This window comes from Manacus vitellinus, unplaced genomic scaffold, assembly GCF_001715985.3.
Source record: "Manacus vitellinus isolate BGI_N305 unplaced genomic scaffold, ASM171598v3 scaffold_15_pilon, whole genome shotgun sequence".
In the NCBI taxonomy this organism is placed as follows: domain Eukaryota; kingdom Metazoa; phylum Chordata; class Aves; order Passeriformes; family Pipridae; genus Manacus; species Manacus vitellinus.
Window position 1 is genome coordinate 8,912,548 of NW_021939122.1, and position 26,753 is coordinate 8,939,300.

Below are 26,753 nucleotides of genomic sequence, written 5' to 3' on the forward strand. Positions count from 1 at the left end.
TCATACAAGTATTACAGATTTCATTTTGTGGTTAGATATGACAGGACTAGACCCTTCCCAGACCTTCAGTACATTTTCCTGAAGGATGGCAGTGTTTGTCCCAGTAGATGATTAACTTTTTGCAGTGCGGTACATCTGTGTTTTTCATCAGACTTTTCAGGTGAAATAATTACCATGAGTGGAAGTTTCTGTATGATTTGTATGTGGATATATTAGCCATTATGACTGAAATATTTAAAAGTTATTTTGTTACTGCATCTGAAAAATAATAATGCATTGAGTAGCTATTTGTGGGTGTGATCTTACCTCTGATACTGAAGGGACAAGTGGGGTGTTCTGAAATAGAACTTGTAAATGAAAAGACAAGCTCTGCATGTATTGGAGATCCTGCCATTATTAGTAATGCAGTTACTGCATCATAGCTATTGTTTTAAATTATGTAAATATGAAACCATTCATTTCATAAGAAATAACACTATATTTGGGGGCGATCCTGTAATAACAAAGTATGAATCACTAATACTACAGAAAAGAGCAAGAGAGGTGTTTTAGCAACAGTGAAAATGAAAAGCAAGGAATTGCTCAGTTGTCTGCCTGAAGATATTGAGCAGCCTTTTTCTTCCATACGCTTTTTTGCAGCCAAGTGTGATTGAAAACATGACAGAATTCAAGCGCAGTCTGCCGCTCTTTCCACTGGTGAAACCACATATCAATTTCATGGCTGCAAAACTGTGAAGAGCCCCACTGGATGAAGAAATGCCGCTGATCAGTACTGCCATGGTTTCAGGGGACTTCGTGATGAACAAAATTATTAAAGATCATTAGGATAAATGGTTCTGTTCATTATGAAAGTCCCGAATTCCTTCTTGGTTCGTTTGACATTAGCTGTGTGTTAGGGATAGAGAGTATATAAAAATCAGTTGTGGTCATGTGTCATTTATATTACAGACAACCTGTTGAAAAACAAAATCAACTGAAACAATAATAATAAAGAACTTGTAGATGCAGTATATTTTTTAAAATAGCATATCCCTTCAAATTTTCATTTTGATGACATAACCCTCCAGAGCAAACTAAATTGCTTGAAATGTGCTTGTTACTTCTGAAGAATACTGTTTAGTATCCCAATAATTATCTTATTGGGGGCTGGAGGGAGTGAGAAAAGTCAGTCCTTTTTGGGATGGAGTCAACAATTTTTCTTAAAAATAGAGACTTCCACATTTTTTTTAAGTGACGTGTTGAATGATACTTTTTTAATTGATCCTTAATGCAACCAACATATTTTCTATTTTAAGTTTTATGAAGACCAGTGGGGGGGGGAAAAAGGAAATTTGACAACACAGTAGTAAGTGAGAGAATTGTCTTAATGAGAATAACTGAAGATAAGGGCATGATTTTAATCTTTCTATACAAATTTGGGGAGATTTTATATTTAAACTAGTAAAATGCTGGAAACACTTTTAATAGTGCGTCTTATTTTTGTTATCAGAAATGTTGTCCCAGTCTCTTCATACTATCAACATCTTGTTCAGTTTTTCAGTGTTACTGTGGATTTTTTCCATTTACTATATCAAATCCTTTATTTGCTGTCATTTTTTGTTTTCAGTTGCACATGTACTGATGGAGAACTCAGTCTGGTTTTCCTCATTTGTTATGTTAGGTCTCAGCCCAGCAAAGCACTCACTAGTGCAAATAACTTCAAACACACACTGGTTCTTCTTTCAAGAACAGGTGAATGTCAAATACGGGCCCTGTAATGAATCAGATACATCATTATCCTGATACATGTGTGGGTCCTTCCTGTCCTTCAGGAAGGCACTTGGGACAGTGCAGTGCTGGGTTAGCAGTACTGCATGTGCTCCAGGTTACATCACAAAAGACTTGTTCCTACTTCTTGTAAGAAGGCTGCACAAAACTCAGAAGGATCAAGAATTATGCTGAAACACTGTTTGTGTGTGTATGTATATATATATTACATAATTTAGTAAAATGGTAAAACAATATATGGTGTCTAGTCTTCACCATCTTTACTGGCTCCTGACTTCTGCAGAGTGGTCTTGTGCTTGGGACAGCCACCAGATAGAAAAATATAAGGAACATAAAGTTCTTCTATCTCTGTAATACATAAAATAGATGGTAATTATTGAGACAGAGAGAGTATGCAAAGCACTGAAGATATAAAATCTGCTCAGCAGGAGGTTTAGTGAGAGTTTGCTTCTTATTAAAAGAACCTGAAATTAAAGCCCTGATGTGACACACATGTCTGTGACACATCAGAATCCTGGTATAGTCAACAGGGCTGTTCCTGTAATTGAGTCAATGTTCATTCTTACACTGGCTCTGAAGCCAAATTAAATGACAGGGTAGGGGCCTTAAGTTGCATTTATCTGAGAGTCTCTTCTAGCTGAACAAATATGGTGCTCTTAAAATTTGTTTTAAAGGTTAACAGCACATGTTTCAACATCTTTTTAATAAATTTGATGGTAATTTGTGATGTAACCTGTTGCCAAGGAAAGGCACTAGTATTTTTTTAGCCTGAGAAGAAAAAAAGTTAAACGTAATCCAAGTAAAACCAGTGAAGATGTCTCTGTTCACCCCATTTTTCATGGATCTTTCACATAAAATGGGCTTTTTACCTTCTTGCATTTCACTTTTGTTTATAGTTTTCCTTTAGTAAAAGTATTTGTATTATATATATTAAAAGTTTTGACAACATATTATAAAAATATATATTTTGGGATTTAGTATTTAAACATACCACTCGTACAGTGAATAAAATGAAATGGCTTCTATTGTGTGTAAAAATAAATAGATATATATATTCATGGAAGTACTATCAACTCTTAATTTTAACAAATTATATAAATAAATTGGAATAGCAGTGTATTTAACACAAATCATGTTTTCCAGCAGAAAAAATTTAGAACTTCAAAGTTCTGTGACTGGATGTGGAAACCCATGTAATTTTCCAACAACTCTTAATTGCTTTTAAGTGTTCTCCAGCATTTTACAGTTTCTGAGTTTGATATAGCAGTAAATTTTGATAAACTCAGGCATACTAATGGGTTCATTTTAATGGATCCAGAGCTGCAGTGTCTACAAGCAATAAAGAACTACCTAGAATACACTGTAATTCAATTTTAGTGCTTGTTAATTAGTTTATGTAAGAAACCATAAATTATTATTACATAACTGTAATTTTTGCAAGTGCTATTTTAAGCAGTTGATGTGGAATTGGGTGCATGTGACACAGCCAGTATGACAGAGTGCTAGAGTTATTCTGTTTACAATAAACAATCTGAATTTAATGTTTGGAGTTCTTAATTTGTTTTATTTTAATTTTTTGCATACTGGTAATGTTACATCTGTCAGTCTGTGCATGTTTTCTATTACACGTTAATTGTGATTTTCCGCTATCCAGTTGGACTAGTTAGGCTGAGTAGCATTGCTGCAGAAGTGCTTCCAGGCACTTCTAGGGAAGTTTCAGAGGACTTCCCCATGTGACATCACACACCTTTTAGGTAGATCCACCTCTGTTGCTCTCTGAGTGTATGAAAACTTAATAATATAAAGGTAGAAATATTTGCACAAGACAGAATTTTAATTATCAAACCTGAAGTTGTAAATATAGGGAATTACTGCGGCCAGACTGAATCGTGCCTAGTGCAGCTTTACAGTGTTGCTTTTGAGGAACTGCTTTCCCTGGTCATTTTCTTTGTTCTATGCACACCAAAAGATTATGTTTCAAAAGGTTAGGAGTGTGTGATTGTTAGAGTAGTAAATAGTGTCAGTTCTGACAGCACAAAGATACAAGTCAGCAGGCCCTTCTGGTGTTCTGAGGGGGCTCCTTGAAATAAATATGACAGGTAGCAACATTAAAAGAGACAGGTTTTGTCCTTGGCATTGGGAAGAGTGGTTGTCACTCTCAGTGGAGAAATAAAATGCCAGCAGCCCACCTGGAAAATTATTTGTCCCCAACATCAGGGCTCTCTCTGCTCCTAGTCATTAGGGGTTGGTGTAAATCTTGACTCGTTGACTTTACTGTTTTTTACAAAAAATCATACTCTCCAAGTCTATGTTAACTATTATTGTTGGCCATAAAAAATACTTGAGCTTTTTCAGATTATTTAAGCCTTGGATGTGAGCAGCCCTTATTGATAACGTGTTCCACAGTGTCATCATAACAGCTGGAGAAAGCATTACACACCTCTTAAACTTCATTTATTATTATCTAGCTCTTGTTTTAAAATAAGATCAGCAGAATTTTACCTTTTCTCTCCCACTTAACTGGTTAGTATGCTTTTGCTATAGGTCTGCTGTAAAGTGAAAAATCGTTATTTTCCACACCTTCATATGGTTTTTCCCTATTTTTTTAGTATGTGACCACTGAACTGATATGGTCATCCACAGTGACTCCTGGGGCGTTTGCTTGAGCTGATACCTAATGTGATATTCAAATCCAGCTCTGAAATACTTTGTTTTCAAGTTGTTTTTTTATATTGTTGCTAATGCAAGGCACCTCTGGGCTATTTTAAAGTAGAGATCGGAAAGTGAGGCACCTTTGATACCTTTCTTGAAATTTCAGAGGAAGCCTGGCCTATGTAGATTCTGATGAAAGGCTTTTATTTCAAACATTTCTATTTACTGTTCAAAGAATATGCTCATAAAGTTACAGTATGTGCTGTGGGTTGAAATCTGAATTGCAGTTCAAAGGAACAAAGTGTGTAAGGCCAAAGGCACAGCAGAATGTCACAATTGAATCAACTTCTTTGAACCTGAGCATCTAAACAGAATTTAAGACTGAAAATATTTATGGCTTCTTAAATTAATATTTCTAAGCCCCCCCAAGGCTGTTAACTGAAAGCACAGCATTAAAGGATGTAGGCACAACAGTGCTGAGCATTTGCCACTGCTAAGACTCTCTCTTTAGTGGTACAGTGCAAAATCCTGAATTAAATTCCTTGACTGTGCATTGGATGAGGGAAGATAACACAGCTCTGAGTGCAAGGAAGTGACTAGGCATAGCTAGTGGGAAACTCCAGTGAGAGGCATCCAAGTTTAAATCCTACATCTTCCTGAGGTTTTGCCACCACTTTACTGTGTGTTAGATGTGCTTCCTTCTGCTTCAGATTTCTGTTACAGATTTTCACTGTCTGCTCAACTTCCCTTTCAAGAAGGGGAGCAAGGAATTGTGGTACTTACCTAGTGACTGCCAAAGACATGTAAAATTTTACTGGAGCAGCAGCTGGAACTCAGGAGCCCCTTCCCCCCCTTCCCTCCACCCATACACAGAACTGAGTGTCCCGTGGTAGGTGTGGGCTCAGACACACATATACCCTGGTGGTGAATGCTTACAAAATTAGAACACATTCCACAGAAGGGAACGAGAAGGTCCTCAGCCTACGTTAGTAACCTTCTGGGAAGCAGGAAAAGTAGGCTAGGGAAAATTCTAACAGAAGATGGAAATGAGGTTGATGTTCTGGTAACTTGACTAAGCACTGTGTTGTGGCTTAGAAGAGCATGTTTTTATATGAAGTCTGCTGTAAAGGATGGAATCCTGTGATGGGAGGGATAGAAGAAGAGCTGTGTGTGAATTCCAGGGAGATGTAGGAGACCAATAACTAATGCTTTTTATATTGTTAAGGCTGAGTAATTTCAGAGCATGTGCAAAAATTGTGTTCTGTGATATTGGACATAGGAAGTGTGGGTGTGTACAAATGTCAGTGAAAACTGAGCCTGGACTTGGAAGATTCAAATTTTGGATGTGATGCCTTTTAGTGGACAGAAGTCTTAAAAATTTCCTGAATAGCATTAAAGTGATGCACCTGATAAGGCAGTGTTGGAACTAGTTTAAAACACCCGAAATATGGGAACATTTCAGTCATAGTGCTCAAAAAATGGTTTACATGGTCTTTCTGAAACTTTCCGACTGGCTTTGGCATGAAGTAAGTTTAGCAGGACAGGTTTCTACCCGAATGATTATTTGTGCATGTGTGTTAAAGCCAGGGAAGTTCACAAGATTAGTGCCCATCAGCTGTCAAAACAGTTCAACATCTCACTTTATCCTGCTGTCATTACAGTAACTTTGAGCCTACTGATACTTGTGTATTCCAAGCCTTCTGCAGCGCCAGGGGAAAATGTGTTTCTTATGACCAGTTTCTTATAACCACTTATTGCAAGTGAAGTGACTTGTTTTGACTATGAGATATCAGTATCATTCACTGGCACATACCTGTTATGTGTGAAGCTTCAGGAGTCTGAAAAAAAAATCTATGCAAATAATTCTGTTCACAGATTTGATTAATACTGATTTCCAGATAAAATCATAGGAAGAGAATTGTGACAATTCTGCAGCATTGAATGTCTTTTAGTAACACAGGAATCTGTATGTATAACTGGATCTGTCATCTCCACAAGCTGATTGTTTAGTTCTGATACTCTTTTGTGTCATCCTCAGAGATGCCACTGTTCACCTCACATTGTGTCGTGTCTCTCTGACCAAGGTGAAGTGACCAGATACTCCCATTGCCACACCAGCCAAAAGTGTCATTGGTGTCCCTTTAGCACTGCCACACACCGTGTGTGGGCTGCATGTGTGTGCTCTAGGATATTTTTCTCTATGTTTAGAGCTTATCTTCTAATTGTAAATCCATAAAATTATAAAAGATGGCACCTGCAGTACGTCCAAGCCTGGAGACCCACACTGGGCTGCTAATGGAGTTCAGCAAAATGGGAGATTTAAGCAAGTAAAACTATTGCAGAAATAATTTGAAAACAGGTGCTACTCAACTGCAGCAGGACACTGATCTGCTGATGTATGCACAACATGATTCTATTGCTGTGAATAATCTAATAAAAATGTACCTTATGCAGCCTTTTCCTGGAAGCAGGAAGAGTGGAATACTTGAGTGGAATAGCTCGTAAGCTCTGTGTAACTTGAAGAATGCATATATAAAGAATGCTTGTAGTTTGGATTGTCCACTTGAATTTAAGTGTCAGTAATCGTTAAAGATGTTATGAATGTGAAAATGCAAAAGATTGTATTAAGCTCAATGTATACAAAGTGTAAGTGTGAGCTGGGGTGCTGGCCCACACTGTGAGCCACCTCATAAAAATAGTGTTGAAATGAAAGATAATGCATATAAGTTGAAAGCAAGCAGTTGCATGCCATTTTGCACTTCTTGTCTGATAATCATGTCTGTCTGTCGCGTCATTGTGTATAAATTATAAATTCCTGTGAAAAGGGGTTGTGTTATGTGTGTGAACTACCAATGCCCAACTCACTGTATAGCTAATAATATGTGTTAGGGTTTTTCAGATGTTAAATTGAGTAATTTAGAGTGAAGACAAGACCTTCATTCCAGGGTAGCTTGTAGTGTCTGAACAGTCTAAGTTTCTTTGAGCTTTGAAAGCAACAGAATTAAATTAACAGAATTTCTTGTTGACTTTATTAGATCTACATTCTCTACCAAACAGATACCAAAAAAATAAAGGCAGTTGAGATAATTGATAACTAAATACTTAAGTTGGCCCGACAACTGGAGTAAATGTGTTGCCTAGTAGTATATTGATAGCCCTAGATTATAAAATACATGTGTCTTAACAATGGTTTTGGCATTAACTCTGGCTAGTCATTTAAAATAAATATTGTTGGAATAGCTATAAGTCCTGGAAGTCTTGTAACATCCATGTTTTTGCTTATTTGAGATCCACAGACAGGGTCTCAATCTTGGATAGAAATAACCAGAGTCCCATAGTTTCATAGTTTGTTGGATTGAGCTTTAATTTGGTGATGGTGTCACAGAGACTGTGACTCCATCTGTGACACCTTCTGTGACTGAGATTGGTCACAAAGATGCCACAGGAGCTGCCTTGCTAATCCCCAGGAGCCACCATACATCGTGCAAGAAAAAAGATAATGTATGTCTATGTTTGTGAAGTATGCATTTGCAGTGTAATTAATATGTCACTTTTTCTTAAGCTGAAGTAAATAATACACTTTCTCAAAATTATGGAAGGATTGTGAGCAGCTTAAAAGAAGTAATTGTTCAGAAAATGGACTGCAACTCAAAATCAAAACTGAATGTAGATTTATGTGTAGGATAAGTAAGACTGACAGTCATTAAGCCTAAACTATTTTACTTATACTGGTGGTAATTTCACTGAACATGCTGAAGTGCCCTCATAAGTAGCATCAGAAATGTACTGGTGGACTGCTGTTGCAGGACAGAGAGTGCACAAGGTGGAGAGATGTAATGAGAATGGACAGCACTGCAGTATCCACAGACTGACAGCAGTTTGTTTATATTTGTAATGTTCCTTCCTGGTCCTGGAAGTATGAGTGGCTAAAGGTGTTGGGAGAGAAGAGCAATCCTGTCTTTATTGATCCCTTGCACTCTTGGATGCCTTGGGCAAACCGTAAAGTTCTGTTCTTGAACAGCAACCATATCAAATCTTCTTACTCAACAGGTCTTTCCTTTGGTTTGATTTTATATTAAATGTTACTACCTTTTCCTTGTCAAAAAGGAAGTTTAATTATATCTCCTCTTTTACAGTATTTATAGTGCACTAATTAGTGCTATTTCCAACCTGTGTCTCTAGGTAACAGCTGTGCATAAGTGTTTGAAATTGCCTGTCACATCTAGTTCTTCATCTTTGAAATGAACAACAGGACTGGGTGTTTTATTTATGGCGATGCAAGAGAATGAAAGACTTGAAGTATGAATTTTTGGGTCACTTGTTGAGTCTTTAGAGCTGGCACTTACCAAAAACTTTTTGAAAGTCACATAGAAGTGGCTTATTTGACAATAAATTTTGAACTCTCTAGTGCCATTCTTACAGTGATAAAGAGCAGGATTGCATGCTTAATTTTCAGAGGAATGGTCAACTTCATGATGTAGTCATGCATATTCAATAATTACTTCCTGCTATTTGACCAGATTAGAATAAAGGAAGATCAGGAAAGGAAGAGTTAATTTTTGGTGTGGGGTTTTTTTGTTCATTTGTTTGGGATTTTTGTTTTGTGGTTTGGGGGGGGGGAGGTTGTTGGGGTTTTTTGTTAGGTTTTCTTATCTGTTTCAAAGTTTAAAGAAAATTTGCTATGCAAGAAAATAAGTAACATTTAATATCTTAATTTTTGGAAACTGTTAACTTTTTTAACAGGTATATTGTTTTTTAATGCAAAGTTTAATTTTCATTTCTTGGAAAACAGCATATACTTCAGAGTAAAAACATCAGCTTAAACGATTCACCATGAAACAAGAAGCTTTCATGGTATCTTTCCTTCACACTGTAATTAAAATTCTTCTTGGTGCTATATGATGCAAGGTTTGCTGTTCTTCCCTGTAACAATGTGAAGAGTTGTGCATCTCACCTTTATGCATGAAAAGTATTTCCGCTGAGGAAAATCGTGTTTGTACGATTCTACAGGCAAAAATATAAACAGAACTTTACATGGTTAATCAGAGGAAATAAATCATTTTCAAATGGCAGAACTAGTCCAGATGTGTATTTTATGAGGAGCAAGACTGCGTGCCGTCCTTATCTTCACCAGTGCGGCATCTCGTTCGCTGCCGGTGCCCTACACCCCAGTGCTTTCCAAGGCATTTATTTCCAGGCTCGCTTCTCTCCAGCGCTTTTCCTTCCCCGGACGCGGGTCCCTCCGGGCGGGAGCGCGGCCGGGCCGGCTCGGGGCGCTGCGGGGCCGCAGCTCCTCAGGGGATGGACGGGATTCCTGGGAATGGACGGGTTCCGGGAATGCAGGGGTTCCTGGGATGCAGGGGTTCCTGGGAACGGACAGGGTTCCCGAGCGGCAGCAGCGGAGCCGCGGCGGTGCCCGCGCTGGACGCGGGGCCGGGGGAACGCGCCGTTCCCTGCCTGAGGGGGAAATGATCCGTGTCCCGATGGGCATCGGGAAGGCGACGATCTAAACTCGCCCGCTTCCCGCCCAGCCCCGGGGAAGGCTGTGCTGGGGCGCTGCTTGGCACTGTGACAGCGGGCACAGCAGGGACACGCGTGGAAACAGCAGCGATTTTGCCTTCTGAGCGGGTTTTGGGGGAGAGCGGCGCCCGGGGGCTGTGGAAGAGAGGAAAGGGCTCTGGTGTGTCCCAGCGTTTGTGGGGCCTTGATGGTACAGTGCTCGTAGCACAGACCTGGGGCTGTAATTGCCAAGTGTTCAAGCGAGAGAAAAGGGAACCTGAAGGGGTGGGGGCGGCACAGTTTTCATTCCGTGTTACCTCAGTGACACGGACACGCGTTATCTCCTGAGGGAGAGTCACGGGATCCATCACGTGCGGGGTGTGCCGGCAGCGGGACATGTGTGTCTGTGCGATAAGCTCCAGCACTGGCATTCCCAGGTGCTGGAGAGCAGCAAAGGGCTGAGGCACCCTCTCCTCCAGCCTCTGGTGGTGACAGACCTATGTGTCTTCCTGACCGTCCCCTACCTGATCGTCTCTGGATCCATGTCCTTCCTGCTCAGACTCAGTCCTCATCTCCTCACCCATTTGTCACTGCCTCCTTCACCCAATCTGTCATCAATAGCCCCCTACACCCTGAGCCCTCCTGCAGCTCCCGGGCTCTGTCACAGATTAATGCCAACCATCTCCTATGCATTTTTCTCAGTGACTGCTCAGTCCCCGACCTCTTTGTCCTTCATTCACTACACCTGTTGTTGAGGCCACATTTTTATCTTTTGCCTTGGAGTAGGACAGGCTAAGCAGGGAAGTCACCAGGAGCTCTGGAGGACAGCCTTTCTGCTTTCAGGCCCAGCTATACAGCCCTGCAGGTAGTGATAAGATGCTAAAATCCAATTCTTCTCCTTACACATGCAAAAAAAACCCTATGGAAAATTACAATTGAGTTTCATCAAATCCCACACAAGCAGCTTCAATGTTCAAATTTTCAGGGTGTTTTGGAAGCTTCTTCATACAAGTCACAAAAACCACCACCTCAACCACCACCGTGAACTCCTTCTACCACCTAGTTTTCAATTCCCTGCTTCAAACTTTGAGACTGTCAGAGACCTGCCACCATTTCCCATTAAGTGTCCAAACCTTCAGAAGAAGAAACCTTCCACAGTTACCACTGGGGCCATGTAGCACTGTGTTTAAAGTTTGGTAAGATTCTTAGCAACTGGAAATATGGTCTTATTAAAGGAAGTACCAGGTGACCTGGTGGTGGCAGCAGCCTTGGTGTGTCAGGTGGAAGTGGAGGAGGAGGGAACATTTCTTTCCAGAGCTCTGTAACTTAAAGCTGACGTATCCTTGAATGGCAGGGATCCTGCACATTAGCCTTCCAAACGCTTGTACTAACAGCCTCCTCTTGGCTCTACACTTAAAAAGTGTGGGGGAACTGTGTGTATGTGTAGGTATGTGCAGGCACGTGAGTGCTGAGCAAAGAGGAGCAGTATGAGCCTTCAGTAGAGAGCACAGAAGAGAAACTGGCAGCAGTAGGGATCTCATTAACTGCATACTTTGCACAGTGAACGAAGAACAGAATTACAGAGCTGTACGGGCCCCTTTCTCTGTGCTTTCCATGCAGCAGGACCTGACCTTGCCCCCCCAAGTCAGGCTTTCTGCTGGGTGTGAGCATCCCTGGGCTGCACCTGGCTGTGGTGACTCGTTAATACATCCGCTTGGAAGAGATGCCTGGTTTGTACACTGAAAGGATAAACTGCTTATCCTGTTTTCTCTAATTCTGTCATAAGAGAGCAAAAGCTCATCTGACTGGTTTAACTTAAGGGTAAATACAAGGCAATGTGGCTGAAAGAGATAGAAAATGGAGAAGGGACTCTGAATCAGCTGATTTGTATTTAAAGGCTTTATTCCACTTGCTCTCTCTTTCTAAAAATATTTTTTTCTGGTTTGGAGAAATAATATATAAATGATACCCTGGCAAGAAGTGCATAAAATCTGACAGATTAATAAATTGCACTCTCCAGAGCTGTAAGCTTGAAAAGAATGCTGCAGACATAATGCATGTTCTTGGCTTGAGAGAAATCCTGTCCATTAGAAATATACTTCTCTGAAGATTGATCTGAACTTTTGAGCTTTCAATTGAATAATTGCTCTCTGAGATTTGAAAAAAATCGAATTATTTAATTTCCCATTCACCAAAATTGAATAACATTGCAGTTGGTGATTTAAAATGTTGAATTAATTATGACATTTTTTAAATTCCCTTTTGTCTTTCCTTTGTCAGTTTATTTCAAAGGCCTCACTAATGTGAAAAGTGTTATCACCCCAACAGAGAGGAGAGATGAGTCAGAGATTTGTCAGCTTGAATGGCCTCAGACCTACACTTACCCCTACTGACCACTGTGATGCAAGTCTGAATCAATGTTACTTGCATATTAAAGTGCAAGACTGGGAAAGCTGAAGTTCCTTGCTCAGCTCTGTTCTTCTGACGTTCTCTGCTACAGCCTGTCATGGAGAGCAGGTCAGATTCACACACACAGAGCTGTAATAAGTAATCTAAATCTGGCAGCAAAGAAAAAGGTGAATTCACACAGGCAAATGGGGGTGAGCGCAGGTTGGTTTCACGAGGTGACTGCAGCCAGTCTCATGGCTGTGTCGAAAGGATCAGGTGGGTATCTCCATCCTCCTTCACAGCCACCCACCTCACATGCTGTTGGGCCAGAGTCAGGAGTTGGGAATGGGTAACTGAAACAACTCCTGCTAGGAAGGAGCCATTACACTGGCTCAGGTAAAGCCAGGCTCTTGCCTACATAGATTTAGAGAAAGTCTAACACAATGTTACACACAGTATGAAAAGAATAGATGAATGTGTTGTTCCAGCATCTTTCTTCATTCACTTTCAAATTCAACCTTGTAAAGCTAAAGTCTCCTTAGATTTTAATAATAGAATTACATAAGTAAAAGTATTAGCTGTGAATATGCACCCCTATTTGCAGTCCTGAACACATGATTATGACACATATTTCTATGACTTAGAAAGGTGAGACAGAAACACACACAGCTGGTTCTGAAGCTGGACCACAAGGCTGCTCGAGTAGGGCCTTTGTCAGTCAGAGCTGCACTCCTGCTCCATGACACACACATGCTCCAAGCACAGCGAGTGCTGCCAGCCCCTGCCCCCTGCAGCACAACCCACCATCTCAGCTCCAGTGCAGCATTTTTGGTCAAAGCTGGATCAAATATTGATGCTTCAGACCACAGGCATTGTTAGAGCACACTGACCATTGTATACGATCTGCCTCATCTCCAAACTGCAAACCAAATGTGCTACTAGAAGAAAAGTCTGCAGCTGTGACTTACAGAATATATGGTAGGAAATTATACTCTTGCTGATGAGAGGCCTGTCAAAGCCTTTTAGGATGTGGCATGTTGGTCTGTAACATTTGAAATTTCAGCAGAAGACAAATTTCTTCCTTATCTGTATCATATAGCCTATTTCTGTGCCACCCCTCCAATTTTATTTTTCTCTGGCATAATTTATGTGACTAAAAACTGTTTATAGGACTAAAATAACTGTCAGATTGGAGAAGGGACACAGTTCCTCTTATACGTAATATGGGTTAGAAGGCTGTTAGAAGGTTCCTGTCCCAAAATTGATGTAGTATGCCTATACATGAAAGATGAAAAGACTTTGTTTCTTACTCCAGTTTCTTGCCATCCCCTATTTTTGTAACGAATAGCCTAAGTTTAATTTCAGGATTCTGTATTCTCTTTCTACTTTAGGTATGCCATGCTGTGTACTAACATCATCAACACACATACAATAAATAAATAATAAATTAAAAGCCAGCTCATGCTCATCACCTTGAGGTTTGCAGGCAGATTCAGAAAATCTCAGCTCAACAGCAGGTGCCCACATAAGGGAAAAAAGCAATCTTGCCCTAGGACTCATTCCTCAGACTAACCACCACCTGCTGCTTTTTGAGAGAGGAGTTATCCCTGGAACACTGCATTTGCATTGTGTCTGCTAACGTCAAGGCTTAGCAAGGGAAAAAACATCATGAATTTAGCAGAAGTACTAATTCAGATAAGTACAGGCTCAGCTGTTGTTAAATTGGCAATTATAACTAGATAGTCTCTGCTCCCCTGCCATCATCATTGTCGGCGCTGGAAGTTTTGTCTCAGTTCAGCGAGTATTCTATTTTGTAAGCTCTCATTTGTCTTCTGTTTGACAGCTTACAGTGATTTTGTTTAGCTGTACTGATGAACTGCTGTCAATGGAAAAAGCTCCAACCACCAGAGGCATACGAGGATTAGCCAAAATGTACAATTCCTACACAGTTGGAAAATGGGGAGATTAACTATAAAAGGACTGAACCAGAATATGAGATCAGATCATCTTCTCAGATACGGCATGTGTTCGGGATTGCAAATCCATATCCAACTATCTTTATCTCTGACCTTTAAAAGTAACTTTTCAGCACAACTGCAACTACTGGCAGGAGCAGCAGAAGCAGAAAAAACAAAACAAAGTGTTGGCAAGTTCAGCATTTTACCTGCTGGGGACCTGGGTCTGCTTTCAGATAGTGCAGAATTTTAGAATTCCAGCATCTGCTCTAGGCTTACATTGCATCCACAGCTGTGATAAGGAGGGATAATCCTGTTCTAGATATAATATGAAATCTGAATCTCTTCTCTGCCAAGCAGTTGGTATGGTTCCAGAATCCTGCCACAACACTCATTTCTATCTTTTGTTATTCTGCAGGCTCTGAGGCCAACCTGCCTTCTGTAAACTTGTACTGTGGTCTGTTTGTGCTTTGGTGTCAGAGCCTTACAATGCACCAACCAGAGGATTTTTTAAATTTTGTACCTGCTGGGGGAAAAAAAGGTCGTGAAGCTTCTTCAGTAGAGCAGATTAGTCTCAACCCCATCCCTATTTAAGCAAGAGCCAACTCAGCTGTTTCCATTTAGTCTGTGCTCTCACTGTACAGCGATAGCAGAGGGCACCCTGTGTCCTTTATGCCTTTGACTCATGTGCCTTCCCTGTGTCCTAGGAGAACTGGACTTGGCTTCCCTCCCAGAGGAAGAGAGAGGTACAATTCTGCCAGCCTGGCTCCAGTACAAAAATAATGACTTTCAGGTCAGCCCAAAGCTCTGTAGTTGCCCTGCACCCCAAGAACAGGCCCCTGGTGCAGGTTTGCAATGCACTGGCACCATCTCAGGTCTGCAGATCCCTTTTTAGTATCTATCATTAAATAAGAGTATCTTTCCCCCAGCAGTCTTCATACCTATCCTACTGCTTGAGCTGGGAGCAGGTTACCCCTGCTGCATCTGGAGCCACTGGCAACGGGTGTCTGTCAGGCCCCAGGACAGGGCACTGCTGTGGACTGCAGTTCCTCCTGGGGAGGCAGCTCACCCCAAAGACTCCCAGTAGCATCCAGCAATCATGTGGAAAGTAGCAATGGGCAAGGGGCAGTACAATTTGCAGTATCAGGTGGCATATCCATGGCTCATTCAGTCACAAAATTACTCTGGGTGCATCTGCTCATCAAGCAGAGACCATTCCTGAGCTGTGTAACTGCAGCTTAAACCAGCTGAAATTTAATCTGCAACAGCATCCAGCTGTGACAGATTTGTCAAAGGTGCCCGAGGAACCCCAATCCTCCACTGTGCTGACAGCTCATGTTGACAAGTGGTTGCTTTGTTTCCATAGATGGAAATTTGTAGGACTTCTGGGACTGAAAAATCAGGCTGTGCAGATCAGTGACCCTGCAGTCACTGCCTGAAGCACCCCATTACAACTGAGTCACTTGAAGATTTGATCTCACAAGTGGTTCTTCACATGCTCTTGCTTTTCAGCATGTGCTGCTTTCTCCAGCCAGGTGAGACCCTGACAAGGTGACGAGAGCAGTGTTTGAGGGGCAGGGTGGCCAATGCACTTGGCTGTCACTGGTATCTCACTTTTGTTTTGGTATCAGTGTTGAACATAAAGGCAGATTTTGTGTGTGTGCATGCGTGTGCTGGTTTATCCAGTACTGATTAGATGTTTCTTTTTTTCATGCCAGCAGATTTTAAAAGACAAAATTCACTATATGCACTACTCCAGACAGCACCAAGTTCACCTGTTAACAGTACTAGAATTTAACTTCATTGTACTGTCTCCCTATCCTTCTGCATCCTTATCTATTGGACAGGAAAGCTTTTTTACTGTATTTTGATGGTAATCCTGTTCAGTTCCCCCATAAGTAAATTAGTAAAAAAAAGACACAACTTTCAAAAAAGGTTTGTTAGAGACAAAAAACCAACATCTTTTGAAGCCATCTAATTAAATCTCAAAAATGAAATAAGGAAAAAATTTGCTTTGGGAACACAGGAAATGTTACAATACAAAAGTACACCACTCACTTTTGGAGTCTGCTTACCATGTACCATATAATTGTGGTGCATATTTGATTTATCCTAATTACACTTCAGTGTATTTATTTGCTTTCTGACTGGTGCAGAACTGCCACATGCTGATCGGTTCAGCTCGCTTGTGCCTTTTGTGCCTTTCCTGGGGTGTGCAATGACAAGCCTTGTTCTTTTAAAACCAGACTAGAACCAATCCAAAACAAAAACCCACCATCCAGGCTGCACATCATGGCTGGTGCAGAGATACTCAGCTTCTCTCGGCCATGTCCATGGTTGGTTTAGGTGCAAGCAAAGGATCAGTGGCTTCCCAGATGATGATTATGCAGCTGCCAAAAGGGAGAAATTCAGTCTTATGCACTGCTTTTTAAAACGCTTTGGAATATCAACATGCAACTAATTACCCTGTAAAGAGGCTCCTTGACAGTCTAACAGGCTTTTGAAGGTGTCTAGCTTATTATACAGACCAATTTTTTTTTTTTGATTGCTTTCTTTAAGCTCTTCATATGTGGATGCCATAAATTGTTGTATTCCTCAATGAGACACTGCATGGGAGGTTTATGTGATTTAATTCATGTGCTAACAAGGAAAAACAGGGTAACTATGAAAGACACCTTCTGCTGGTCAACTGCAGGTTTGCAAATAGTTACTTATGTAACATATGAATGCCAGCTGCAATAAATAAGGACTTTGGCCACCATTTTGACAGTGAGAAGACAGTAATATTAGTCAATAAATGCATCACACACAGTTTTGGGAGGCATCAGCAGTATTGTTTCCCATTGTAACAACACTCTGTAATTACCTTATCTGCAACTGCAGTTTTCCATGCTGAGCTTTATCCCCATCTTGGTAGCTGGTTAAAAAGACTGAGGCACAGAGAGCTCAGTGCTACAAGCCACATGGCCTTGACCTTTGCAGAGGATGTACTCAAGATTCATGCTTGGCCAAGAAAGGCCCTGTGCTGCTCAGAAAGAAACAAGATGATCCGACATCTGGGGCGACTTCTATCATCTTTTGCTGGAATCATCTCTGAAATGTCTCCACAGATGCCACTAGCAAAGCTGGTTTATGTTTTTCTTGGTCCTAATCTGTAGATTAGGACAAAATATTTCTGTGGGCTGCTAATGACTCTACTCTTAAGTGTTATATAAAGGGATTTCAACACATAGTGTATGTGATTTAGCTCAGCAAGAACTGAAATGCTGAGGAATGTTACAGACTGTCTGTGATCACCTACTCCAACTCTATCCAAAAAAGCTTATGGCCTGAAGGCTCAGGAAATACACATATATTTTCTGTCATTTGACATATAACTAGCTACATGTAAATGTTGTAACTGTGTTTTTTAAAATAGAAAAATTGTTCATAAAGGATCTAGAGCTGAACAAGGAAATGGAAGCACCTATACTTTTGAAATCACTTGTGAATTTACTCCTTAGGTTAGTTTGCATTTTCATTTATCTTTGAAATGAGACAAGAAAAGAAGCCTAATTACCAGTAAGGTGGTTTGCAACATAAATCCATAGCACAATTCTGTGTCTGCAGTAGGAGATGGGGCTTGTTAATGGAGGAAGGTCAGTTGCATTCCACAGTGTATAATTTATGCTAAGCGGAAAGCACTTTCATTTTTGTAGTACCTTGAAATTTAAAAACATGCTGGGGTTGAGAACCCTGCTGTTAAAAGATGCCATTTGCTTTTTCAAAAGAAACCACAGACAGAACACAGAAAAATTGTTTTGCATTTAAAAGGTACAAAAAACATTATAAAAACTGAAACCTTTATTCAGTGAAGTATTCTTATAGGTTAGTAACAATTTTCTATGCTCCTCTCAGCATTCAAAAGAATTGCTATTGTCTTGGTTATGAGAAATCCCACTAGCCCTTCATAGCTTGGTACTGAGGGAATTGGGTCCAAATCTCAGCTTCTGTATGTCAAAATGGCATTTTTTTCTACCGAAACAGAGTAACACAAGAGACATGCAGCAAACTATGACTAGTAATAAACTCTGAATTACCCATGGGATCTTAACCTATAACTATGCCAAAGAGGTCATGTGGTACTTTATTCCATCAAGTCAGTCAGACAGTTCTGAACCAGCCACCATTCTGCTGCAGAAGAAAACCCCACTCTTCATTTTCATCACACTAAAAGTTTTTCTGATTCTATGTTGTCTTACATATTCTATTTTCTGTGCATGAGAAGTATCTAGAAAATTGGTAGGGGGAAGCACTTTTAGGGGTAGCAAGTAAGGGTATTAGCTTCTTGTAATGATTCACGGCAGAGAAATGACAATTACTGACAAAACAGCCCTTAGACATATAGTAAATCCTCAGAGCAGTGTGATCCTCTGTCAGCTCCCATTATCTGCAGCCCAGTGTTACTGAGCTGTAGTAAGAGCAGAGGAGCAACTGAAAAACACAAACCACCCAAACCATCAAGCTGTGTGTGCTCAATCACAGAGTGGTCTAAAGCTAGAAGTTGCCTTTTTTTTCTTTTTAACTTTTTTAATAAGCACAGTACTTCCTATGGAGGACCACTGCTTAGGCAATTGCTTTTCCATGGCTTAGTCACCCAGCATTAAATGAGGTGCCTGCACGATATGTTTTGACAGGTGCTGCTGAGCTGTTTAGTTGAGGCAGTTTCAAGTCATGTCTGCTGTTTGCTTTTAGTGGTTCTGGAATGGAATTTTTCTACTGAAAGACTCAGTGCAGTACACCAGAAATAACTGCTTTATGCTCACAATATTCAGAGGAGCAAAAGCAATTAAATATCCAGAACATGTGAATAACTAACTGGCAAGAATGGACAAAGTGGCCACAGATCTTCAAATCTTCTTGAGGCAGAGGGGCCATGGCCTAATGGAGAGAGTTCATCCTTGTTTGCAGAACACATTTTTCACTCACAGCAATATTCTCTTTGTGCACATGTCAATGTCACAGTTGCCCTTCTGGAAAGTCAACTGTATTACTCAAGCTCTTGAGTAAGGTTTGAAATGAATTAAGAAAGCCTACCCTGGACTTCCATGTATTAGTAAAGCAGAAAGAATGCTGGGCAAATTTTGGCACAAATACTTTTAAGTTTTACAGGAAAGAACCACCATGCAAGCAAAAAAAAAATAGTGAAAAGCAAAGTAGGGCTTCATCTAAATAAAAGATTTTAAGGCAGGACATGAGAGAGGAGAAGCAAGTCCTATGTATTTACATAATCACAGCTCAGAAAATTTGTGCCTTTGTCAATATAAGGAAGTCTAAGAGAAACCAAATTACAGGTAAGGAAGTATAGTCAGAAATGCCAGATAACATTTCATATTCCTTGTCCTGAAAATAATGGGACATAAATTGGCTATTAGTGAAAAATACACTTCCTACAGACAGTATTATCTTTCTCAAGATAAGAGGAGGGATCAGTGTATTGCCCAAATAAATGCTGCCCATCAGCCAACCTAAAGAAATGTAGTAGCTCCCAAACCCAGCTCTGTGTTACTGGCAGTTGTCTGTGTTGCAATTCTTTTGCTTTTTAAATGGTTGAGAAACGCATTCCCCTACATCCTTTATTGATCACCAGAGAGGAGAAAAAAACCCAAATCAAACCAAAAGTCAATGTCAGCTTTAAGTCTTATAGTAATTCTTCCTTCGTCACCAAGATATTTCTTTAGGCTATAAACTTAAAATTAATTTTAAGTCCTTATATATGCATTAAAACAAAACACATTTTTCATTAAAAAGTTTTGCTACAGGCTTTTGTTCAACTGACAAAGTACACTAGGGAGTGTAAAAAATATTTATTCAACCTAATTCAACATAACTATAATTTTCAATACTTAAAAACAAGATTTACAGAGTAATGACCTTCTACTGCTCATGTGAAATCATCTTACAGTCCATACAGTATTTTTATAATTGTATTTTTACAATAGCTTTAACTTCCAGAGACAATGAGCTTTCCCATGGAACAAGTTTCAAACCCGCTAATTTGCATCATTCAATTCTTCAAACTTTTAAAAAACAGTAATAAATTGTTTGGAAATATATACAGTGAAGACCACTGAAAAGCTGTTTTCTTGAAACGAGGAATTCTGTAAGAAATACATATAATATTGTTTCAAGACTATCTTACAGAAAGCAGCAACTTTCAGAGGCCGCTACTCAATTTAGAGTTTTATATAAAAGTGAGCCCACTAAGACAAATATAATCAGCAGACTTACAAGATTATAGTAATTCTTCCATTACTGCAAGAAACTCAACTGTATTTGATATTGATTGAATGTATAATTCTCAATACCTGTATAGTTTTTGAATACTAATTGGCCTTTATATACACTTTTGTACAATTCTAAAATATTACATCTTGGTAATTAAGATAAACATACTATAGAAAAGGTACCTTATTTTGAATTTCTCTTAACATACATTATTGCAGTCAAATATGAAGTCAATTCTGCATTTACTCAATTTCTGGTGAAAAGAAATATTTATTTATGAATAAATTCACTAGAAGATTTTTTTAAACCCTTCTCCATGCATTTGACATACTAATATGAACAAGGAAAAGAAAAACTTGGAGAAAAACAAACAAACTGTTGTTAGGAAAGAACATGAAGTACTAAATCTAGATTAGGTCTGGTATGAATATTAAATGGCTGTATTATGTTTGTCAAAATTTAACTTCACAAAACAATTTCTGTTGAAATTAAGTTTATAAACACATCAAATAACTGAAGTGCTAATGTCTCTCTCAGCTGACTACCTTAGACATATTGGAACAGTAAAGCTTACTGTATAAATAAACTTCATGACACATTTAAGATTTATCCTTTAGTCCTTTACAAAATGGAGCCAAGTTACCTTAAGAGCATCTACCCTGCCAGCATGATGCTCAGATCAGGTACTCTAAGTGTAGTGTCACACCCTTCCAGCCAGCCCTTCCTCTAGGGCAGGAGAGCCCAGTCCTGAACAGAGCTGAGTAACACACTCAGGTCTGCAAATTCAGAAGGATGCTCTGCTCTGTCAGTTAAAATGTAGCTTTAGTGTTCAATGTTTTTTCCTCACATTTCTACTGCTCTTGGTACTTGTATGGATATTTACACAATCAAAAGGACATGGAAACTAAACAAGTGTTCTAATATTTAACTACAAACTAAGCAACTGCAATTTACTTCCCCCATTATTATTATTTTACTGTGGAGGAAAAAAATGCTATCCAGCACCAGTTACAAACCAGTAAAGCCATGAGAAAATGACACCAGGCACTGCAGAAGATACAACAGGACACTGAAAATTATCAGTAAAAAAACAGTCACCTGAAAGGCATGCTAATTTTAACACCTAGTACTTAGGTGGTTCAAGCTGACATACAAGTCCTGTAGAGGGAGATCTATCTTCTGCTTTCTCTGTCATTTGAGTATTTCACACTCCCATTTGATACCAGCAAAACCCAAGGAAATCTTTACTGACTGATGTCCTACAATTACTTCTCCTTGGCAATGACTCACACTTCCTTTCTAAAACAATTTCCCTTCATTGTGTGAAATGCTGAACTGGATGACAGCGTGGGTATGACAACACCTATGGAAAAGGCATTTGGATATAGCCTACATTAACAACATTTAAAATGTTCTGTAGTTAATGCTTTTTTTTTTCCATTCAGTATATTGGCTCAAAGAAAATAATTCAGAAGCCTGTTGCCCTACAGAAATACTCCAAAATAATGAAAGCCAAGTCACATTCTTAGGTTCAGTGGTTGCTGAAAGGATTTACCCTGCCACAAGACAGTGCTTTATTGTATTTAAAGAAAAAAAAAAAAGAGGAGCAGCAACTTATCACAATTTTCCACTACTGTGCAATAACAAAGGAACCAATACAACATGGAAACCTGTTAGGTGAGACTGTATGACATCTGGAGGTCACAGCCTTACGCTCCTTCTTGCTCAGGATAATTTAAAATTTTGCGGTGAGCTTGGCGCAAGTATTGCTGCTGCTTGAAGTAAACCTTAAAAGCTCCTTTTATAGCAACAAAAGCAATTCCACCCTGAAATAAAAAGATATTTTGAAAACCTGCACAGTTCAGTGACATACCATTGCAAATGTTCTTAAAAATTTCCAGTCAAAGAAGATTTGTTTTCAAATATATGGCATTTTCTTTTGAAGATTACCTAATTAGGACAATTCCAAACGAATATCTCAAACTTTTCTGTCACAATGCACTATTACAGAGGTTAATATTACTTAAAGGGATTACACATTGACTCTATAAGAGCTTTTATTTGCTTGGAAGTCTGACAAATATTCTTAAAAAAAAAAACAAAATCAAAATACATCTTATTTCAAGAACAAAGAAAATGCAGATATGTATCTGCTTTCCTCCCTTCTCTGTATATATACTATACATGGCACAAGGAATAATAAAGATAACTATTCCATAACCAGACTGTGAAAAACACCACTTGCCAAAAGTGAAGTGAAATAAAACCTATTTTTGTATTTCCCTCTGGAAAGTTTTATAATATGTTTATCTCAAGCCTTCAAAATGAGACACCAAGAAGCCTTTAGTCTGCATGAATGTTTGTAACATCACTGTTTCTTCCATATGGAAGAGAGGGGCATAAATACATAGGAATTGTAAACAGGGGCTGAAGTGACAGTCAGATGACCTGGGATACCATATGACCAAATTCCCCTTGCAAGGCTGCAACCAGAGAGATTATTCACAAAGGAAGAGATCATCTCCTCTCTTTGTCACTCCCCTTCCACTCAACTTCTATGGAGAGTTAGTCTTTCTCTCCTTATTAAAATAAGAAATGAAGAATTTCTCTCAAAATTAGTAAACAAAAGTTTATATGAAAAAGTTTATAATATAAACCTTAGTCTTCCCTTGCAGAGATTGTTCTTAGAAGATGCTGGCTAAGGTTACTGCTAAAGTTTGCCTAGTACAGTACCAGATACAAGTTTCAGCCTTGTCTTAAACTTAGATTAGTTTCAGTCATATGGACAAAGTCTTTCACCCACATGGTTACCAAGACAGGCAACCTTAAAAAACCCCTTCCCTTAATCAAATGCCACTCTTAAAATTCTAGGTCAATTCACGTTCCTTTTTACCTTCCCTCCTTCCCCCACAACACTTCATATTCCCAAATTATAATAATTTATGAAACAAACAATAGTGAATCTTACCAAGATTGTCCTTTGTAAATTTGAGTTAACACTGCTGAACATCAGCTTGCCAACTATCGTGGCAATAGTAGGGAAAACTAGAGCTCCACAGAGAATACGTGTAGCAGAGACATGATCTGCCAAAGGGTTTGCCTCTGCTGGAATCCGAGGAACAGGACATCCAATGCCTAAGGGGATAAAAGTGGGGAAAGAAAGATTACATAGCCACTGCCTCAAAAAGATCACAGCACAGTAGTGCCCACCCTCCACTCCATTACAAATCTATAGCCCAATCCCTCTTCTCAGTGAATATTCTGTTTCTATTAAATGACTGTATTAATTTTTACTTTCAAGTAAGACATAGGATTTTTAGCAGCTTGTTTTGTTACTAAGGCCTTAACTGAAACCATGCTCCTGCTCCTCTTGGCCCACCTTTCTCCCTAGGTACCATACAAACACAATCTAAACAGAATGAACACGAAAGAGAAGGATGGTGTTAATCACCTCTGCTTAAGAATGGCAAACACTACTTGCCTATCCCCATCTCCTAAAGGCAGAAATTCAATCTTGGTATTTTCTTTCAAATTTATCACATTACCTGGAAATATGCTGTTCAAAATTTGTAGCTTATTAGAGTATTTGCGCCACAGCCTGAGCACATAGTCCTCCCAGCGGATCATCTTGCCCAGTATTAGCATGACTGGGATAGTGGGAAGGCCAATCAGAAGAAATAAAGGATCAGCTCTCTCCATCACATCAAGACCTTCTTTGTGACCCACAACCTGGAAAATACACATATGGTTGGCAAACATAACAGAGGCCACAACTGAACAAAATATAACTTAAAGAGTCGAGTTTGTTTGGAGCTGCCCACACCTTTTAAGAAAAAAGGAATATGGTTTTACCTAATTTACTCTGTTTTCTCTTTGCATCCTTAGTTGCTTCTGAAGTGTAATGCAGGTGAGCTACCAGCTCTAGCTTGCAAATCATTAATCTTGCAGAGAGCTGTAACACAATTCCTTCCCATCCCAAGAGAAGTTTCACGTGTTTCTGTGTATGTAAAACCCCTGAATGTCTGAAGCATTAATATAGTAGGCTTTCCAAAATGCATTGAAGCATTTACAGTTTTACAAAAATTAATTCTACACTCAGAAATTGATTAGATACTACTGTTCAAAGGATAAATTGATAGCAAGTATCTCATGATGTTTTAATCAAAATTTTATGTTATTTAGGAATCCCTTGTGCAATAGAGATCACAGTATTAAACTACTGCTTCTCTAGACAGTGCAGGAAGATGTACATTATTTTCAACTGTAGTGGAAATAGCATATCTTCATGTGTACTTTCAAATGTGGTTAATGCTATGATTTTAAAGGACAATCCTTACTGCTGTGTCTAAACCTTTCCACTGGCACATAAAAATATTAATCAGCCTTTGCAGTTTATAAAATGTACGGATTAAAACTATAAAAAACCAGTGCCTTATGTTTCCTAAAAAGTACATAGTTTTAATTTTGAATAAATCTAATGGGGCTGAGGACATAAAAAACATGCAAGTGGCAGATATCCTCTAGAGTCATCTCAATTTAAGAATTACTAAATGGTAACAAAGTCCTTGAAGTCCTTCTGGGAAGAACAGGCTCTTTCATGACTCTCTCCATAAGAATCCAGGAAGACTAGAAACATTAAAATAACTATTATGTTTGTCAGGCAGCAAATTTCCTGATGCACTTTCACTGACTTTTCGTTTTTCCACAAATACAACAAACTATCAAGTCTTCACTTGCACAAAACTTAGAATGAGGCGATGAGAACACGCAACAATAACAAAATTTTAAAAAAAGAAAACAACAAAACTTGTACTTCTGGAGTAGGTAGGGCACAGGGAAGAAACCAGGGTAATGTACCCCAGTACCTTCAAACTGTATTTTTTTAGACACGCTTTGAAAACCATTCCATTTTATGCTTCTAGAACAGGAAGTTATGTTATCTACCACAGCCTCTAAAAATAGGCATAACCAATACTGTTGCTGCCAAAAGATTATCCCTGAAAAAAATATTCAGCATCTGTCTTCCAGCTTCTTCCATATCTTCCACCCAAACCATGAAGTCTGACACTATCCTTTTTCTCCTCAGACTCCTTGTCCATCTAAAAAAGCCTCAGTATCTTGTCTCTTCTGCTTTAGATTACTATATTTCTCTGTTTTCAGTAACCCTATATGATTTGTTACTGACTTAGCTACTACTAGAGTCACAATGTCAATTCTGTATTTAATTTTCTTAACCTTTAAAAATAGCTTTTGTGCTTCTCCCCAGCCATTCAGCTGAAGGAGTCTGAAATGCATCAGGAGACAAGTTGTATTAAACCCAGCAAAGTTGGGGTGGCAAAAGGGGTGAGACAGTTTCCCTCTATTACCACCTTAATAAATTGTCTTGCCAAGGGCGTCACCCATACAATCAAAACATTAAATCAGGTAAACAGCTAATTCTTCATATCTGGATTTGACCAGCTGCCTAAACTAATGTTTAGACAGATCCTCATTTCAAAAGCAAAACAACTACAGAAAGAAGCATTTATCTTTCCACTTTATTATGTAATTCTAGGGCAGCTAAAAAAGGTCATATATTTTCCTACAGAAAAGGTCTCAATGAGCAAGGAGAAGAGGACCAGTGCATTTCAAAAGTCTGGTTGTAGTATTACAGATGGTTGTAATGTTCCTGTAGGAGCCACAAGAGCAAAATATCCAATGAGAAAATTCCTAAGTGTACCATTCTGTAATACAGAGACTCATCCACTGGAATGGAGGTGGTATTCAAAGTCATTAAACATCTCTTATGCACCTGCCTGACCCTGGCCACACTGGTACCAGGGGGACTGCAACAACTCATTTGGGCTTCACTTCATTTCTGCTACAAGATCACATACAAACTGAACCAAAACAGCACATGATCTTGAGATGGAGCCATCTGCAGAACTGCAGGGCAGTACCACACAGTTCAGGAACAACTAATGTCAGATGACTTACGTGGAGAAGGACCAGGTTGTACATTTAAAATGAGAACTGTGTGGAGGAATACTTGCTGGCATACAACTGAATCTGCATCAGAAATATTTTTATGATTTCAGGCAAGACAGGGTAAGGACTTGACATAGGAATCAACAACTACAACAGTAACAAAGATCCTTCTAGTTGTACAATCTATGAAAACTCTTGTCTTGTGGCTGAACTAGGACAGCTGTGAACAAGCCTTTCTGTTGTTAATAGTCTACTACC

General features: G+C 39.3%; 2 protein-coding genes across 4 annotated transcripts in view; one reads left to right on the forward strand and one right to left on the reverse strand.

Annotated features, from left to right (window-relative positions):
- IDE (insulin degrading enzyme) overlaps positions 1–3,308 on the forward strand; it is a 48,497-nt gene extending 45,189 nt beyond the window's left edge. For both annotated transcript variants that reach the window (XM_018069185.2, XM_018069186.2), the window contains exon 24: positions 640–3,308. In XM_018069185.2, the coding sequence (XP_017924674.1) occupies positions 640–735 (96 nt within the window). In that variant the 3' untranslated portion in view covers positions 736–3,308. The remainder of the gene's footprint in view (positions 1–639) is intronic.
- A 16,780-nt stretch (positions 3,309–20,088) lies between these two features.
- Positions 20,089–26,753, reverse strand: part of MARCHF5 (membrane associated ring-CH-type finger 5) — a 28,578-nt gene continuing 21,913 nt past the window's right edge. The window contains exons 4-6 of one of the 2 annotated variants that reach the window (XM_029958507.1): positions 24,074–24,257; positions 23,497–23,663; positions 20,089–22,354 (exon numbers count right to left, since the gene is read on the reverse strand). In XM_029958507.1, the coding sequence (XP_029814367.1) occupies positions 22,238–22,354; positions 23,497–23,663; positions 24,074–24,257 (468 nt within the window). In that variant the 3' untranslated portion in view covers positions 20,089–22,237. The remainder of the gene's footprint in view (positions 22,355–23,496; positions 23,664–24,073; positions 24,258–26,753) is intronic. The other variant, XM_029958508.1, reaches the window with a different exon arrangement.